Here is a 19,585-nt window from a genome sequence, read left to right as displayed (position 1 = left end):
GTCTCAGCGTACGACCTCCTCCTACTATGACTACAGAGGTGTGATAGATATTATAGTTATGATAATATCTGTCGCAGATTAGGATAATTATTGTATATATTTTGTATCCTTATCCTATTAGGATTACGATATTTGTAAAACTCTATATATATTGATCAATGGTACAAATTCCAGATTGAGGAGTTTTCCCAAAATCTAACAGTAAACAAATAAGAAATGTCAATAGTTTGTTGTGTAACACCACATAATAAACTACAGGAGTAGCCTTTACTAATTGGAATTTATTAAATAATATCCTTAATGACCATAAAAATAATATTCACAAACAAAACTTCAAATTACAATAAAAAAAATTTAACAAAGCACTTATTGTATAGATTAAACATTATTAAATCCACAATAACTTTTTATGGGAGCATTTAGTTTCATTTCAAGAGAAGATATGCTACAAGCTCTACTAGTTTATAAGCAAGAATCAACATATTTATAATTTTGGTAAATATTTAAATACCTTTCAACCAAAAAAGTAAAAAGAACAAACAAAATGATACCTAAATAACCATTTAACTGCCCAACTTAGCGAAAGGTGTACTTTAATAACTTAATATTCCCAAAGTGTTGATCTAAGAATGAATTAACCAACAAAATAACTACACTTAGATAAACATATATCCAAAAAACAAAATATATTACGACTATATGACTTTGAGCCTTAGATACAACTCAACAAAATAAACAAAATGTCAAATATATAACTACCGATCTAAGGGTCAAATAAATTTATATTGAAGGACACCTAAAGTATGTTGTATACTTAAGGATTGCTTCATATATTTCTTTTGTTCTTGATTTTATTTGGGAATTCATATCAGCAACTCACTAAATAAAAGTTAAGCTTAAATAAGGAAAAAAAAATTCTAGATGTAATGTTTGGAACAAGAAGAATAAGTTAATCCAAAAAGGAATTCAAAAGCACCAGAACAAGTCAAATACAAGTCGTCAAGCTTACAATAGGTTACTTGTGCAGATGTAATAACCCTATTTTACTTAAAATCAATCCTCCTTGCCTTTTGCGTGATGAAAAAAGCATTGTAAGATGATAAAACTCGATAGGTAAAAAGTCTTACACATGCGAGATTCTCATCTTACCTTTTATCTAGTTGGATAAGTTTGAAATGATTTTTCATTTTCTCAGAAAATTCAAATAGATCAAAAATAAGCAAACTCTAAATGTAAAAATCTCAACATTAATATTGCCTTTTGTGGAGGCTAGGGGATGGTGAGCCAACTTTAAGGTGAATTAAATGACCAATCACAATGATTTCCTAGGAGATGAGTTATAATATATATCACCATAAACAATAAGAAAATCAACAAATAGTACTTTAAGGTAGCTCTCATGCACAATGGCTAGCTTGAAAAATCAAAGTGACCAACCACCTTTAATAGTCTCTTAGAGGTTGACTTCCAACGGTATCTCCATAAGCATTAATACAAGAATATATAGTCATGAAGGAAGTTAATGACAAGAATGTGGTCAGCTATGAAAAAAGTCTCTTCAAAACTTACATTAAGGATCAAACATTTCAAAGAAGCCTTTGAGTGCATCTATAACAACATATGTTTCAAAGCGCTACATTTAGATAGTAAAGATTATGCCTCACTTTTTTTTTTTTTTTTTTTGACATTATGTGTCATATCTAAAGAGCATATCTCAAGCAACGGTATCCTATCAAGACTTGTTCTTCTAATACTAAGTGCCAAAGAACATTAATCACACCTCAACTTCAAAGGCGTAAAATCCTATATATTTTCATCAAGCAAACTGCCCCCAAACACATTTAAATATTACAATTATAGTTATTAACATCGATCGTTTCTTAATAAAGTACAAATATGTAATATATCCTGAAAATTTTGCTATTATTGTTGGTAAAATAATATGACAACAAAAATTAAACACACGTACCATCTGTGAATAGTTTAAGATCGAGAAAATTATATGCACATAATATAACCAAGTTTAACAATCAAGAAGGTTTTACTTGGTTCAATCCATACTTATGATGCACCAAACATTATACTTATCCAAAAGATGAAGTGTGATTCATGTCACTAAATATAATAGAAGTACAATGCCTATGAGCTCATACATATATGCAAGTTTATTTCAAGGTAAACAAATTAACCTCTATAGGAGTCAACATCTTCTTCTCACTAATTCTATCATACTTTTGCTTCTTAGTCCCTGATTTTAGTCCTTGCCAAGAAAGGCTACGAAGAACAAACGAAAAATGGAAAAATTATAACAAAAAGAATGTAAGGTAGACTAACCCAAAAATTAACTCAAAAGTATAACAAGAAAATAAAGAAAGAACGACGTAAGACCAAAGCATGCAATTTCCAACCTTCCTCTCAGAAAATACATAAGCACGTAACCAAGGAACTCCAGATCATCCCTTTGAATTTGTTCTATACATAAACCACACAACCAGATTAAGATTTTTAATAAGATATCTTTGATTACAAAAAGTAAAAAGAATTGAAATAAGTTGCAAAATTGCCTACGCCAAGGTGAGTGCTCACACTGGCATATCGAGCAGTGCCCGTGAGATTTTTGTTTTCCTTACAGAGAGTTCAGGATGAGTAAAAGCTTTAAAAGATGATACTCCATATGACACACAACTTTTTTTCTTTTTTAGGAAAATTAAATGTACTAAATAACTTTATTTTACATAAAATAACTCATTTTATGGTCCCCGCCAATTATTTTCTTAAATTACGTGACTAAGAAAGCATGTCAATTAGGGTTTTCTTATTATGCTCCCTCTAATGCTTTGAGTTCTTTCCCACTTTTAAACCGTAAATATTTCTAATTGCATGTTAATAAAAAATTATAAAAGTTTGTCATTTTACATAATACTCATTGAGAAGAATAAAACAAGACCCCAATTGACCATATTTTTCTAAAATATTGGAAAAATTAGACATTTCTCTTAAGTTGTAGATAGTGTCTAGTGAAAATAACATTTAAAATCGAAGAAAGTAGTTATTAGTGGCTTGTGGCCTGGGTTTAGGTTTATTGTAATTAGTAGGTAGTGAGTTTTGTTTTCATTATTATATATCGATAGTGGGCTCATGTCATTTATGAAAAGAAAGAGAATCATCTCAAGTAGATAAGGACGACTTTAAAAGGATAATGTGTTAAGTAAACAAAGATAGAGTTGAGGGATTATAACATAACAATAATCTCCTAATAGTATTATATAACAAAACTGATGAATTTCTTTTATGAGTTGATTGAGCACGCATATATATAAACAAATATGCCATGTCATACCGGTAAGGTATATGCTTGTGAGTTTGGAGATCTCTGTACTTTTTAGCAAGACCATAGTCAATGATGTACACCTACAATACACAAAAAATTTAATGAAAGTTATAACGAATAATTGCATCTTTAATCATAATGCTCCAATAACCAAGGCCTATATAACCTAAACATTACAATTTTATAATTAATAATTAATGGTGAAATAGCATATAAGACAATACAAATAATACTTATGGTTTTTGAAAATGATTAAGTATGTCCACAATTTATATCATCAACAATTATAAAGTTGAGTTTTATAACTAACCACATGAGACAACAACACTTAGCGACATAAATTTTCGCCAAGTGTCGTTTCTCGTACAATGAGATATAAGCGGGCCACATATGATGGTTTGTAAATAAAATTTGGATATTTAGAATATATACTTCGTTGCTAGTAGATTTTTGTTTATGTTAGACTTTTAACATATACATGAAATAAAGTTTCAATCTCACAAAATTATAATTCCTCCGTTCAGGGGTAATATTGCAATAACTGAACTTTTGCACTATTCATCATTTTATTTGACCACATATTATTATTTATATGCTAAGTAAAATATAGTCATGTACTCATGTGATGTCTTGTTAGATCCGCCTAAGAAAATACCTTCACAATATCATCTTTTTTTATTTGACTCTTAAATAGTTATAGATATTTATAAAGTATGCTTTGGGATGCATAATTTCATCCTTGTTACAATATTAATAGAACGAAGGAAGAATTATTTACTAGAGCAACTAACACGCGCGATGCACGCGCCATAGCTCGCCATATCAAGGGAGCTCTTTGACCTCGTGTCACAAATTTAGTTGTTGGCAGCATTAATGAGTGAAAATATGTAAATAAATAATTTAGGGGTCTAAATGTCCGCACACTATTCTTGAGAGTTCAAATAAAGAGGCAATTAATATTAGTTAGGGCAAATAAGTAATCAAACACACGTAGGGGTATAAATGTCTACACAGAATTCAAAAAAGTTTGGTTAAACTTTTTTAAAGGTAGGTATATTATCATATTCATTGTGAAAGTGTTTTAAAATTAGATCTATTTATGACACATTTTGGAAAAATAATGACATATTATGGAGAGAAAAAACTATATTATTGTATAATAATGACAGTTTGTATTTTCTAGAGAAAATAGAATTTGAAAAATGTAGTATTCCCTCTGTTTTCGATAGTTTGACCTATTGTAAACTCTTCTTTCTAAGAATGTATGAAAAAATGAGTGTAGGTATGAAAGAAGTGAATAAAGTAATAGATTATATATGAGCGAGGTAAAAGAAGCTGATTTATTATTTTCATTTGAGCTTTTAGTTGTGGTAAAGTGATGGTGATTAATGAGAGAAAAATAAAGGTAATGGGTTTGGGAAAGTGATGGATGAAGGGTTAGGGTATTATATAACTTTGTTTTATTGATAAAACTAGATTAGTTTCAAAATTATGGGCTTAATATTGTAATGTTATTATATTAATGGTTAATTATGAAATATCAATATAAGGGTTGTTATATGGAAATGTATTTATTGAGTTATGGGTGGTTTATTTTAAACTTATTGGTTAAGGGTGATTTTGAATAAACAAAAACCTCTCTTAGGAGTGGTTTCGAACAAAAATCCTAAGACAAATTAAAGTCATTATGCAACATAAATTAGAATAATCATCATTTGATTCCATTGATTATCTTTCAAACATGAAAGATATTATAAAGCATAAACAATTCATTCTGACCCTCCTATTACGATGAATTATGTTCATAAAACTTTCCATATATAATCACTTTTAACAACCCATCAAAATTCATACTCCACTGACAATAAAGTGTGCTTCTAAAACCTTGGCTCCCATTACTACGAAGGTTGTCAAGTAACCCTCACATCTACTCCTGTATTACTCGCATGAGTCGCAAATAAACCTAATGCTCCACAACACTCAGATTATAATCGAGCTAGAGTTACTCATACTTGTCTTCTGTGTAGAGAATCAAATATTCATTATCAATTGATTATTCCTCTTTATCTTAAGGAAGCTCTTACATTCTTTGTTTAGCAATTCCATGGGACTATTAAAACAAGTTTGTTAACCTTTCTTATTTAGACCGGATAAATATAATTCCGTAAATATTCAATCCTTGATAGACCTTTTGAATGGTAGACTTTTAACATAGTCTATACAAGTATGTTTTCATTGAGCCTACGCATGATTGCATCTCACCAATCTCTACATAAGATAAATAAATTATTGAGATCGTTGTGTTTTTATGTAGAGACTTTATCTCCAATTTTCTTACTAACATCTTTCATAAATATCTACGCCTTATAAATAATTTAGAGGAAAAATACATTTTAATAATCCCACTATGAGCGATTTACTTTTAATAATCCCAACTAAGGTTTATTATCTAATAATCCTAACTATGGGGTCAGTTTGCCTCCAATGGTCCCAATGACCGGTGACCTGCTAAAAAAAAAATTGTTTTAATAGCCACGTGTCAACACGTGAAAATGTCCAAAATTATAAATTAAACTAGAAAAAAATACATTTTAATAATGCCAACTATTGGCGATTTTCTTCTAATAATCCCATGTCACACTGCCCTTTATTTTTTTTTTCTTCTAATTCTTGTATAACATTTATACTTCGTATTAAAATTAATAATCTTAAAGCTAATAATTCATTACATGTATTCAACATTATTTCTTTCATATCCCCTCTAACTAAATTTCTTTGATTGAAATAATCAATGTCACTCCTTCCTCTTATCACCTTTTTAAACCTTAGATATTGTACAAGAACTGTTTCGGGGTTTTCTGATGTCCTGCGGGAGAGCTACAATTCCGAGACTGGAACCGGACGCCTGTACCTGCAAAATAACGGAGACTCCTTAGAGCTCCGCCTCCAACGGTCAAGTTAGTACCTGATTAAGGAGTAATTAATACAGAAATTAAAGTAATAAGATCTCTCTAGGTGAGAGTATTTAATGTAGGTAATCTGCTTTGCTAGCGAGATCAGCCGGTTATTAGTGTGTTCCGTAAATTATTCGGTCCCTTGATTAATGAGGATTAATCGAGTATTTATAGCCTTGGGAAGCGTGCAACTCTCTAGGTTTAAGGTAAACCTAGGGCCGATCGGGCTTCTAGACTGAAATGGGCCTTGATGGCCGGTTGTCCCATTTGGCATGGGTGGACACGTGGCGTGTCTTAAGTGGTCCGTGGAGGACGCGTGGCGGAACCTGGTTGGTCCACTTGTCAAACGGCGCTTGGTGGATAAAAATCCCCTAATCATTTGCCCCTCACAGGTGGCACGCGACTGGTCACGTGTCGCCTGTGACAGGTGTCGCACGGTGACAGGCGACGGCCCGTTACAGGTGTCACCTTGCAGACGGCCGGGAGACTCTCCCGCCCAAGTTTGAATTCGGAAGCGACCCTTCGCCTTCTCATTTTGCCTATAAAAGGAAGTGCTGACTTCGGTCATTTTCACATTTGAGAATTTTTGCGAGAACATTCGGACCCCTGAACTTGCTCTGACATTTTCGGACTTTTTCTGCCTACCGCCTGTTCTGACAAGCCGACTGACCCGAACTTTCAGGACTTCATCAACTGTCATCCGTTCAGGTAACTCAGTTCTCTTACTCTTAATTTTCTTTTTATTTTTTGAAATGGCACCATGGAAGCACACGACACGCCCTAAGTTAGTGATCAGCCGGTCACCGGGGACGGCTGAATCTAGGACTAGGAGTGCCGCCTGCCCTTTTCTGGACCCATCTTTGCCCTTTATACAAAGTCCGACTGAATCTGTGTCTATGCAGAACGTGATGGCCAGAACAAAAAAGACTGCTAGAATATCAAACTCAGACGGCTCCTCCCAAAGGGTACTCCTTAGCGAAACATCTGACCAGGCGCCAGATGTGGAACGAGGCGACTGTCAAGCTGATAGTTCTGAGAGAGGGACCAAGGTGTTCCCTTCTCATCTAACCGTGGACATGTCTAATTTACCTTCTGCTCCTTCTAAGGGAGAGGAGGCGGGCCCCTCTAGGAGAGGGGAGGCGTCGTCCTCTTCGGACTCGTCAGGGGACGAGTCCGATTCCAGCTCTTCTGACCATAGTTCTTCTAACCATAGTTCTTCTGACTCAGAAGAAAAACATAACCGCCTACAAGAGGCGAGAAGTTCCCATGCAGTGGAGAAGGGGGATAATTGGGCAGAGCCGTCCGCCTCTTACAGAGAGGAAAACACCCCCTACTACTGCAGGGTGCCCCGGGGCCGGATCGCAACCATGCGAGACAACGTGGCGAGCTTTATTGCTAACCACAAAATGGGCCCGGAGTATTTACTGTTTGTGCCGGATCCAGAAGATACTGTCGTCTGGCCGGTTGGTACCAGCTATGGTGACGGCTGTTTTGGCTGCTATGTGGCGGCCATCAAAGCTGGTCTGCGCTTCCCATTACATCCGGCTGTTCAGCGGATTTTAGATGGGTATGATCTGGGGTTATGGCAGTTAGCCCCCAACTCTTGGGTAAACGTACTCGGCTATGTGGCCGGGTGCGAACTGAACGGGGTGGAGCCAAGTTTTGAGGCTTTCGCCCACATGAACTATCTCAGCCGGACCCCTAAGTCGGGAGGTACCGGCTGGTATCAACTAACAAGCCACAGGGGTTACCTCATGACGAGAGGTAAGGCAAACAAATGGAAGGATTGGCGGAACACCTTCCTTATTATCGAGAGTTCAGACACGGAGCTGAACAAACGTTTTAACAAGTGGAACAGGGATCCGCCTCTTCTTGCAGGCGGCCGCAGCATGCCGCCTGTTCCCCCTAAGGCTAAAAGAGAGATCCTAGACAAAGGACTCTTCAAAGTAGAGACTAGGGTGAACTCTACTTCAGGGGTACGAGAGCAAGTACCCCTACACTGCGTCCCGAGCTTCAAGTGGCTCTATGATGAGTACTTCTTGGCCGCCTGTGGCCTCGGCAGTCGGTGCTCTAGAGGTAGCCGGCCTGACGAATACTCTGTTTTCTCACGCCTTGTTTACTTGGGATTTTTACTAACTTTGCTGTTTATTTCTTTCAGCCGACGCCATGAGTAAAATAACAGCATCTAAGACTGCGGCGGCCATGCTGCGGGTTTCGCTAATGAAGCAGTCGTACGCCGACTCCCCCAGCAAGGAGGCACCCTTGGTAAGCTTTGAAAACTCTTCCCCTTTAAGTTGTATTATGCATATACTAACTCTTTTTGTTTTCAGTCTGGCACTCCAAGGGCTTCTTCCTCGCAACAGCCGGACCCCAAGGCCCGGAGAACGACTGTTGCAAGCTCTCCTGGGTCTTCCAGGAAAACAGTGGCGGCTGAGAAGCAGCCGGCCACTTCTTCAAAAACCCAGGCGGGGCCGCCTAGATGTATGGACACTTGCTTGTAAACACTCACTCTTGCTTCCTTCTTGATTAGGTCTAACTTGTTTTTCCTTCTGCTTAATGCAGCCGGCCCCCAGGGACTTGACTTGGTTGAGGTAGCCAAGTCAATGGTTAAAGTAGTTCCTCCCTCTGACAGGGAGGCGGTCAAGGGTGCCGGCACCCTTGACCTCGATGGAATTTCGGGGATCCTAGCTGAGGTATACCCTTTTGAAGTTCCAGGACGCCTGTTAACCCTTATGATTGGAAACTGACGCCTGTTTTTCTTTGTACTTAGGCCCTGCTCCGAGTCAACAGCCTTCGCAAGCCGATTGATCGGAAAAACAAAGAGGTAAAGGCCGCAAAGGCTATGGCCGCCTCCAGCTGTGATAAAGCAATGTTTCAAATTGCCCAAAATGAAGTACTGACCATTGATCTTCTTTATTATCAGGCGCAGGCGACCGCCGCTGTTCGGGCTCAGCTAGAGGCGGCCCAAAAGAAGGTTGACGAGCTGGAGGGGACCGTCACCAAACTTAAAGCCGAGCTGAAGCCCCTTCGTCAGAAAATGCACTCTTACGAAGCCATGGAGAAATCTTTGGCTAACGTAAAAGAACGCCTGGTGAACCAGGAGAAGAGTCTCACCCAAGAGCTCTCGGACAAGGCCGAGCAAGAAAAACAAGAGCTCGTCCGGGAGATGGTGGAAGACTCCGCCCAAATCCAACGCATGACCTGGGAACGACTGTTCCCCAGTGCCGACTTTGCCTCATGGGAAAGAACGTACCGCCAGTGTTCGGAAATATATAATCAACAGATCCTGGCGGCTGCTGAAGAAGAGGCGATGGACGTTGCGTTGGAGGAGGAAGAGCCGGTTGTGGCGCTTGTGCCACTTGGGGGAAAGGCATCAAAAGATGATGCAGCGAAGGCCGAGTCCAGCAAGAAGAGTGCTGACCAGGCGGCTGCTGCTGATACTGAACTGCCCCCTTCTTAAGCTTTAAGTATATTTTTTCCATTCACGGCCTGCGTGCCGTTTGCTTTGTAATTACCCGGCCAGGGGGCCGGGGTTTTGAATATTCTGCTGGTCTTTTATGGCCGGCTCATTTTAATCAAATTTTTTGTTTTTGTTCAAATTTGTCTAAGTATTTGAAATTTGCTCACTAGACAGACTGTTGTGTATGGCCGAACGTTAAGACAGGTACAAATAGTAAGTATGCCGCCTATGCCCCTGGACGACTGGTTGTCTGTTTCCAGGATAGATGATCAGTCGGCCATTTAATCAATCGGTATTCGAACTCTTTATTCAATTTGACCAAGTAAATAGAATTACCAAGTAGCCAAGGAATTTAAGTAGGAAAACAAGCGGCGGGTACCGGTTGTTTCCCTTTATTGCCAATGTTGGCCTCTAATTTGTTATTTGTTAACCTAGCAAGAGTATTGGTTGAGAGCCTTTGTTTATTAAAAACAAGTGGACGACTCGTACCTTTTAGGCTCAGTACTAAGTTTGAGTGACTATTAAGTTAACATAGGAGTTACTTAGTCTTCGTCACAATCTTGATTGAGTAGTAAAGGTATCAGGCGGCGTAGGCCGGCTAGACCCCTTGATTTACCAATGTTTGTTGGCTATTTACTCAATAGGTTATCCAGTAGGAATAGGGGTTCGAGTGCCCTTGTTTGTATAAAACAGGCGGACGACTCAAACTTTTTAGGTTCCATACCAAATTTGAAGGAGTGACTATGAGTTAACTTTGGAGTTACTCAGTCTCCGTCACTTTTGTTTGAGAAGTAGAGGTACCAGGCGGCGTAGACCGGCTAGACCCCTTGATTCGCCAATGTTTGTTGGCTATTAACTCAATAGGTACCCCCTGCATTTATCCCAAGTAATACAGGCGGTCATCTGACTCAGATGTCAACTGCTACCACTGGTTTGGTTAGTGATAGAGTTATCCTTGTCTCAAAAACGGCTACGTGGTTGCCCTTTGGGACAGTCGTATAGGTGCCGTGTAATTATTTTATAGAACAATGTTCCACCCAAAAGGGAGCTGCTCTCTGCGACGAATTTCATCCGAATGGATGCCGCCGGACGCCTGCTATAATGTTGGGACAGGTCGGATTAGTTTTTAAAAGTTAGATCAGTTGACTAGGCGCCTGGTCTGATCATTCGGCCAGTGGCCTTGGTATGTTCTTGGTGAACGTATGTGCTAAGTAAAAGAAGGGTAGCCGCCTGTTAGTTACAGGATCGGCCAGGCCCTAAACTTTTTAGCTAAGTATTGTGAGTAAAATACTCGAGGGAGAGTAGCCGACTGTAATGGAACAGACGGCGTGCCCCTGTAAAGATAAAGAGTGAAACTCAATGGAGAGTAGCCGACTGTAAAGGTACAGACGGCATGCCCCTCGTAATACAAAATTGAATAGTAAGTGCCAACTTATTAAGTAGCTCTTTACTTTACATCATTCAAAAGAAATATTTCTTAAGGTTATCTACATTCCAAGTTCGAGGCAACGGTTGTCCGTCTGGTGTTTCCAGACGGTAGGTACCGTCCCTGACTTCCGCATAGATTCGGTAGGGTCCTTCCCAGTTGGGAGTTAGTTTGCCAGACTCGTTAGCCCTACCAACTGCTTCCATTTTTCTAAGTACAAAGTCCCCTACTTTGAGTGGACGCCTGTGCACTTTTTTGTTGTATGATCTAGTCATTCTCAGGCGGTAGATTTCATGGCGCAAAACAGCATTGCCCCTCTTTTCAGGAAGTGAGTCTAATGCCAGGCGCATAGCTTCCCAGTTTGCCTCTTCGTCATATAGCATTACTCGAAGAGTCGGCTCGTAGTGTTCTATTGGAAGAACAGCTTCTGCACCATAAGTTAGGAGGAATGGAGTTTCTCCAGTCGCCCCTTTTTCAGTCGTCCTAATGGCCCAAAGAACATGTGGTAGTTCATCTGCCCATAGGCCGCCTGCTCGTTCAATTTTTTTCTTGAGACCGTCTGAGATGATTTTATTAAAGGCTTCTACCTGGCCGTTTGCTTGTGGACGGCCGACAGATGCAGAGTAATGTCCAATTCCTTGGTCTCCCAACCAGCTTTTGAGAACAGGCGTCTCAAATTGGGGACCATTATCAAAAACCATAGACATGGGAACCCCGAACCGAGTGATGACGTTTTTCCAAATGAATGAAATTACATCTTTCGTCTTGATTCCCTTTACAGCCTCCGCCTCTACCCATTTAGTGAAGTAGTCAACGGCAACAAGTATATACCTTCTGCCGCCTGTAGCAGGCGTATATGGACCCAGAATGTCCATGCCCCACTTAGCAAACGGTAGTGGGCTGTGAATGGTAGTGAGGTCAGTAGCCGGACGGTGAATTAATTTGCCAAACCTTTGGCACTTGTCACATTTTTTCACCATCTCCATTGCATCTGCTTCCAAAGTAGGCCAAAAGTAGCCCTGCCGCCTTGCCCTTTGAGCAAGCATCCTACCACCTATATGGGAAGCACAGAAACCAGAGTGAAGATCATCTAGTATCTCTCGTCCCTTTTCAGGAGTAACACACTTTAAGAAGGGTTGAAGGTGCCCCCTCTTGTGCAGTTGCCCCTGTATCATTTCAAAACAGGAGGCTCGTTTTTTCAGTGATGCCGCCTGTTGAGGATCATCCGGCAGTGTACCGTTTGTCAGATATGCCCTGATTGAATCCATCCAGGTTGAGCTTCTGTCTAGAATTCCAATAGGATTTTCCTCGATGCTTCTCTTCTCCATTACTTCCCAAAACACAGTTCGAGGAGTATCGGAGGAGGCGGATGATGCTAATTTCGAGAGTGCATCTGCCTGGTTGTTTTCTGATCTCGGTACTTGGATCAGATGGAAATCCTCAAGGGAGCCGACTGCTTGTCGGACCGCCTGTAAATATTTGATCATGGCCGGATGTGTTGCTTCGTATTCGCCATTGTACTGACTCACTATCAGTTGTGAATCAGAACAGGCGTCTATTTTCCTTGCCCCGGCCGCCTTACACATGCGGATCCCGGCTAGTAAAGCTTCATATTCGGCCTCATTGTTTGAAGCCTGGAAACTGAAGCGTAGAGCATACTCGAACCTGTCGCCCTCTGGAGATTGACATACGACGCCTGCTCCACAACCGTTTGAAGTAGAGCTTCCGTCCACATATACCTTCCAGACTTGGTCTGGAACTTGAGAGTCAGGAGGACGAGTCATCTCTACAATAAAGTCAGCAAAGGCTTGCCCCTTCACTGCTTTTCTAGGCTCGAAAGTAACTTCGAGACTCTGCATTTCTATGGCCCATTTGATCATTCGTCCGGAGGACTCCATGGTGGTAAGGGGCCGTTTGATCGGTTGGTCGGTATACACGACGACTGCATGTGCCAGAAAGTAGGGCTTCAATTTTTTAACAGCCATGAAGAGTGCAAGACCAAATTTCTCCACTAGGGGATACCTCAACTCGGCATTTTTCAGTACGTGACTGACAAAGTAGACCGGAAGTTGACAGCCGTCCCTTTCAGCAAGGAGCACCGCGCTTAACGCATGATCAGAGACGGCCAGGTACATGTAGAGATTTTCCTTGGGCAAAGGGCTGACCAGCCTTGGCAAGGAATGCAAGTGAACCTTTAATTTCTGGAAGGCGGCCTCAGCATCCGGCCCCCATTCAAACCTTGCCTTTTTCTTAATTGCCTGGAAAAAGTATAGGCATTTGTCGCCTGATCGGCTTAGAAATCTTCCCAAGGCCGCCAGACAACCTGTTAACTTCTGAACCTCTCGGACGGTACGAGGCGACTGCATGTCAACGACCGCCTGTACCTCCTCAGGGTTCGCCTCTATTCCTCTCTGGTTGATAAGGAATCCGAGAAATTTCCCAGACTCAACTCCAAATACACATTTCTTGGGATTGAGCATGACATGGTGCCGCCTGAGTGTGGCGAAAGTTTCTCGGAGGTCCGTCAGATGATCTTTCTGAAGTTTAGTCTTAACAATCATATCATCAATGTATGCCTCGACGTTTCTCCCAATCTGATCAAAGAACACTGTGTTTATCATTCGTTGGAATGTAGCCGGGGCATTCTTAAGACCAAACGGCATGACCGTATAACAGTATAATCCCTGATCAGTGACGAAGGCCGTCTTCTCCTGATCTTTCTTCCACAAAGGAATTTGATGAAAACCAGAATAGGCGTCCATAAAACTCATCAAGGCATGGCCGGCTGTTGAGTCGACCAGGTTATCAATTTTGGGCAGAGGGTAACTGTCTTTGGGGCACGCCTTGTTCAAGTCTGTGTAGTCTACACACATTCGCCAGGTGCCATTCGGCTTTTTAACAAGTACCACATTTGCAACCCAATCTGGGAAGTAACATTGCCGAATGAACCCTGCATCAAGTAATTTTTTGACTTCGGCGGCGGCCGCCTGACCTCTTTCTTCACCATGGTTCCGCTTCTTTTGCCGTACCGGCTTCTTTTTCGGATCCACAGCGAGTTTGTGTACTGCCAGATCAGGACTAATGCCTGGCATTTCATGGACTTCAAATGCAAAGATGTCCTTGTATTCTTTCAACAGGTTGTGAAAGTCATCACCAAGGTTTCTCAGAGCAGTCGTCCCAACTTTGACTGTTCGGTCAGGGCGGGAGTCGTCTAATATCAGGTCCGTATGCTCACCAGCCGGCTGAGGGCGGAACTCATCCGGCCGGTCCTCTGCCAATGATTGCTATTTTCTTGCCTTTCTGGCGGACTCTGTCTGGGACGCCTTTCTTTTTCTGTCGCCTGTTTCTTGAACAGGCGCACTTTCCTTGACATGGTCAAGGTCTGTTTTTTCTCCACTTGACCCAGTGGCCTTAGCAGTGGGTTTGACATCCGAGAGATAGCACTCTCGGGCCATCCTCTGATCTCCCCTTAGGGAGCCGACTGTTCCATTGTCCCTTTCAAACTTAAGCAGCATAAGTGACGGGATTATAACAGCCTTGGCACTATTCAGGGTTGGGCGACCCAGAATCATGTTGTAGGCAGAGAGTTCCTCTACAACTAGGAATCGGACTACCATGTGTCGTCCTTCCCCTTTTTCGCCCAGGCGGACGGGTAGATCAACTCGTCCCAGTGGGTGGACGACTCCTCCTCCAAACCCTATTAAAGGGTGGGAGGCCGGATGTATGCAGTCCGTCTGATATTTCAGTTTTGACAGACATTTGCTGCTGATGAGATCTGAAGAGCTCCCAGTATCTATGAGGATTCGACCAACTCTCTGGTTGGCCACTTTACATTCAATAACGAGAGGGTCGTCATGCGGCCCCCTTATTCCTCCTAGATCCTCTTCAGTGATGACAATCTCAGGAAATGTATATTTGGACGGTCGTTCTTGGTGAACGGAATTTACATCTAACCGCCTTATATTATCTTTGTTGCCCCTAATAGTGGGGCCGCCTCCTGAGAAGCCGCCTGCAATGGTGTAGACGACTGCATCATCTGTATCGGAACTGTCGGCCTGTTGATTCTTTTTGGCCGACTGCTTTTTTGAGGAAGTATTCCCCGTAGATTTCTTGACATAAGTGTCAAGATCACCTTGATCAGCCAAGCGGTCTAGGTACCGCATGAGACTAATGCAGTCGTTGGTGTGATGACCAATGTCATCATGATAAGCACAGATTTTGTCTTGGTTCCGGTTGCTCGCAGAACCCTTCATGGGGAGCGGTTTCTCAATTGAGAGCCGTCCCTTTATTTCTTTTAGGATAAACTGGTTATCCTTGTTAAACACATACTTTGGGGAGTATGGTTTGAATTCCTTTTTCTTCTTGGCCGGCTGTTTAGAGGAATCAGCCGCCCAGACCCCTTTTCTTTTTTCATCTTTGTTGGACGACTGTTTCTGTCGTCCTTCTCTATTGTCGAACCTCTTCCCGTCCGATTGTTTCATTGTACACAGATCAGTCGCCTGTATATAGGCTTCTGCTTCAATCAAGGCCTCTTGAAGAGTCGCCACCCTTTTTCGAACTAAATCAAATTTGAAGGTAGACCCGTCTTTGAGACCTCTAAAAAAGTCAGTATAAGCTACCTCATCCGGTAACCCTTGAATCTGTATTCTCATCAGGTTGAACCGCCTGATGTAGGAACGAAGCCCCTCCTTTTCACCCTGCTGAATTGTTCCCAAATCAAGGGTCGTTTTCTTCGCAGGGATGTTCATTGCAAAGTTGGAGGCAAATAAGTAAGCAAGCGTCCTGAAACTGTTTACACAACCAGTCGGCAGGTTGCCGAACCATTGCTGTGCAATTCCCTTGAGAGTTGCTGGGAAACACTTGCACCAAGTGGGATCATCCAACCCTTGAAGGTACATCAGGTTGGTGAATGCCATCAGATGGTCTTCCGGGTTAGTAGTGCCATCATAGGCGCCTACTAAAACATTTTTTACTTTGGCCGGCTGAGCGGCTTCAGTAATTTCCTTGGAGAAGGCCGACGGCTGTTCACCAAGTCTAAGCAGCCGTAGCTGCCAGTCCATAGGTTGGACGTTTTTTGCTGCAGGTCCACCAAATGGAGGTGGCTGCATAAAATATTGTTGTTGCGGCACAAATGGCAAATTTGGTACCGCCTGCGCACTATGAAAGCCAGACTGACGGGAGGTGCCGCCTGACTGACTCTCATGGTACGACTGAGTTGGCCTCATCGAGGCATTTCGCAAACTGTCCTGAAAATTTGAAGTAGAAGCCGACTCTGATAATCGGTCACTCTTCTTCTGCTCTAGCAGGTGCCGAGCATCTGTGAACGTTTGCCTTGACCCGTCCGCCTGAATATGACGAACCGGTTTCCTATTTCCCGTAGGATAACGGAGTTTTGTGAAATCAAGAGCAGACGGCTCCCGCTTCTTAGATTTAGGATGGGGAGTCGCCTCTCGCCCTTGAACTGGCTTCCTCTTCAGTGAAGTGGAAGGTTTTTTGGCCGCCTGCTCTTTGACTGAAGCAGGCGGTTTTTTGTTGATCAACTCTTGGATCTCTCCCTTGAATCCCCTCATGAAGGTCATGAGTTCGTTCCTTGTGATGGGAGCAGACCCATCAGTCGGCTGTTGCCGAGCAAGCGGTGCGCCTGCTGGCTCGCTTCCTGTTTGAAGATACTCCCGTTCCCTTATATCAGTATGACGGGTACGGCGGGCCCTTAGGGTCCCGTCTGGAGCTGTATGAGTTTCAACTTCAAATTCACTTTCGGTATCATGGTCCGACTGAACTTGAGGGTCGTCTAGGGGACGCCTCTCTTCTGGGGTCGGTACAGACTTGGATGCCATCTCTGAAGTACTCTCCCCACAGACGGCGCCAAATGTTTCGGGGTTTTCTGATGTCCTGCGGGAGAGCTACAATTCCGAGACTGGAACCGGACGCCTGTACCTGCAAAATAACGGAGACTCCTTAGAGCTCCGCCTCCAACGGTCAAGTTAGTACCTGATTAAGGAGTAATTAATACAGAAATTAAAGTAATAAGATCTCTCTAGGTGAGAGTATTTAATGTAGGTAATCTGCTTTGCTAGCGAGATCAGCCGGTTATTAGTGTGTTCCGTAAATTATTCGGTCCCTTGATTAATGAGGATTAATCGAGTATTTATAGCCTTGGGAAGCGTGCAACTCTCTAGGTTTAAGGTAAACCTAGGGCCGATCGGGCTTCTAGACTGAAATGGGCCTTGATGGCCGGTTGTCCCATTTGGCATGGGTGGACACGTGGCGTGTCTTAAGTGGTCCGTGGAGGACGCGTGGCGGAACCTGGTTGGTCCACTTGTCAAACGGCGCTTGGTGGATAAAAATCCCCTAATCAAGAACAATAGCATATATAAAGAATATACACAACATTTAACTAATAGCCTGATAATATATATATATATATATATATATATATATATATATATATATATATATATATATATATAATATTCATTCCACATAAAGCATACAACTATGAACTAACTTAAACACACACACACACCACTTTCTTACGGTGAAGGCACTAACAACTTGTAAAAACAAATACAACATAATAAAAAGCAGGTAAAAGACTCTAATTATCATTAAAAATAAATAAATAAATAAAATAAAATAAAAATGCCAAAAATACTTATAGATATTTTTTGGATAAAAATTAGGAGGTATCGAATTTATGACATTTGGATATTGATAAAGAACTATTGATATACATGGAAATATAGATAGGCACCTGGTTTGCTTTGCGTCCCAAGCCCAATAAAAAATTGTCAGGTTTTATATGACGATGAAGAAAGCCTCTAGAATGCATAAATTCGACTCTGTTGATCTACAAAAAATATGGACAAGATCCTTACACAACAGACAATAAGAACATCATACAACGTAAAAGAAGAACATAATGCTAGGAACAATAACATCAAGCTAATTTATAGTCATAAGTCATGCACATACTAGTTGATCTGCAAGCATCAATACTGTTTTCAAAGAGAACTTCTGAGTGCAGTAATTGAAGAGATCTTCAAGCTAGGCTAAGCCCAAGAAGGTAAATCACCATGACATTGTAGTCACCCTCAACTCCAAACCACTTTAAATGAGGAACACCAGCTTTATTTAATAAAATAAATTAAATTATAAATCAGATACACATAGGGTATTTGAGACTAGTAATTTAACATATGAAATAATAAACTAGATAAACACAAAAAGAACTTACAACCTCCTTGAAGAAGCATGTACAATTTTGACTCATAGTGAAGTTGTGGATGTCTTGTTTTTATAGATTCCTGAAATTCACAATCACAATAAAGTCACTCATCAACTCAAACAAGTAAGTGAAAATTATAAAAGGATTATATTTTAAAACTATATGTAAAATCTAATAAAATTATAAAAAGTTGATATTTGAAAAGTAGATTTTGAGATGAACCTAATTAGATTCCACATGATTATATTTTTTCCTTACAGATAAATCACAAAAGATGGTCAAAGAAGCTTATGTGAATAGTGTAAAATTCCTTATGGTGCAATAAAAGAAAAACAGAGGAAGTATGTCAAGCTTAACCTAACTTTCTTCTACAAGTGAAAAGACATGTGTCAAGCTTAGCCTGACTTTTCCTCGTAGAAGATATATTTAAAAGATGCTAGGTAACTTGCGCAATTCATAGGATGCTGCTTTTTTGTAAAACTTGAACAACGAAAACACTCTTATATATGACTAATGCCCCCTAATTATATATGAACAACACGAAACAGTATAATTCTAACAAGAAATTGATAAAACAAATCCTAAAAGTAAGCAATTATATCATCCTAACATATATTGACATGAAAAAACATATAATTAATAAAGAACACATACCAACTTGACAGCAACTTCCTCTCCATTAGTTATATTGGTCCCTAATTTAATCAAAGAAACAATAGCATAAAGAATAATTACCATGACATAAAAAATTAAATAAATAAATAAATAAAAAAAGAAAACACGTACGCACACAATTCAATAAAGCTAAAATTCAATTAAGAACATACCCAAATGCGGCTCACCGAAAGAACCACTCCCAATTTTACGCCCCAATTTAAACTTTCTACCAACCACAAGATCCATCATATAATGGATAGCTGAATAACCAAGAAATACATTTGAGATTAATCAAACAACCAAAAAAACCTCAAATTCAAACCTTATTTTCCTCAAATTTCAACTACCATCTCTTTGGTGGAACAAAATACTAAAATCCACCGAAACTAATCAAATAAAAATCTCTTCATTTGTATTACCTCCATTGCTAATAATATTAAACTACAAAAAAATTCATCAAATCATTACCAATCCAACTACCTTTCGTAAAATTATGCAAATTTCAGATAATCAAAAACTCACATGGCAA

General features: G+C 40.5%; 1 protein-coding gene across 1 annotated transcript; it reads right to left on the bottom strand.

Annotated features, from left to right (window-relative positions):
* Positions 1–400: 400 nt before the first annotated feature.
* LOC110704563 (casein kinase 1-like) lies at positions 401–18,499 on the bottom strand (the record flags this gene model as incomplete). Its single annotated transcript, XM_021882373.1, is given in 6 exon segments — positions 401–2,472; positions 3,341–3,411; positions 17,926–18,021; positions 18,147–18,221; positions 18,223–18,299; positions 18,409–18,499. Coding segments are annotated over 6 exon segments (429 nt in total), but the record flags the coding sequence as incomplete, so codon positions are not given.
* Positions 18,500–19,585: the final 1,086 nt, after the last annotated feature.

Source organism: Chenopodium quinoa, unplaced genomic scaffold (assembly GCF_001683475.1).
Source record: "Chenopodium quinoa cultivar QQ74 unplaced genomic scaffold, ASM168347v1, whole genome shotgun sequence".
Taxonomy (NCBI): domain Eukaryota; kingdom Viridiplantae; phylum Streptophyta; class Magnoliopsida; order Caryophyllales; family Amaranthaceae; genus Chenopodium; species Chenopodium quinoa.
Note: the sequence above shows the minus strand (reverse complement) of the source record. Positions and strands in the feature narration are given on the sequence as shown.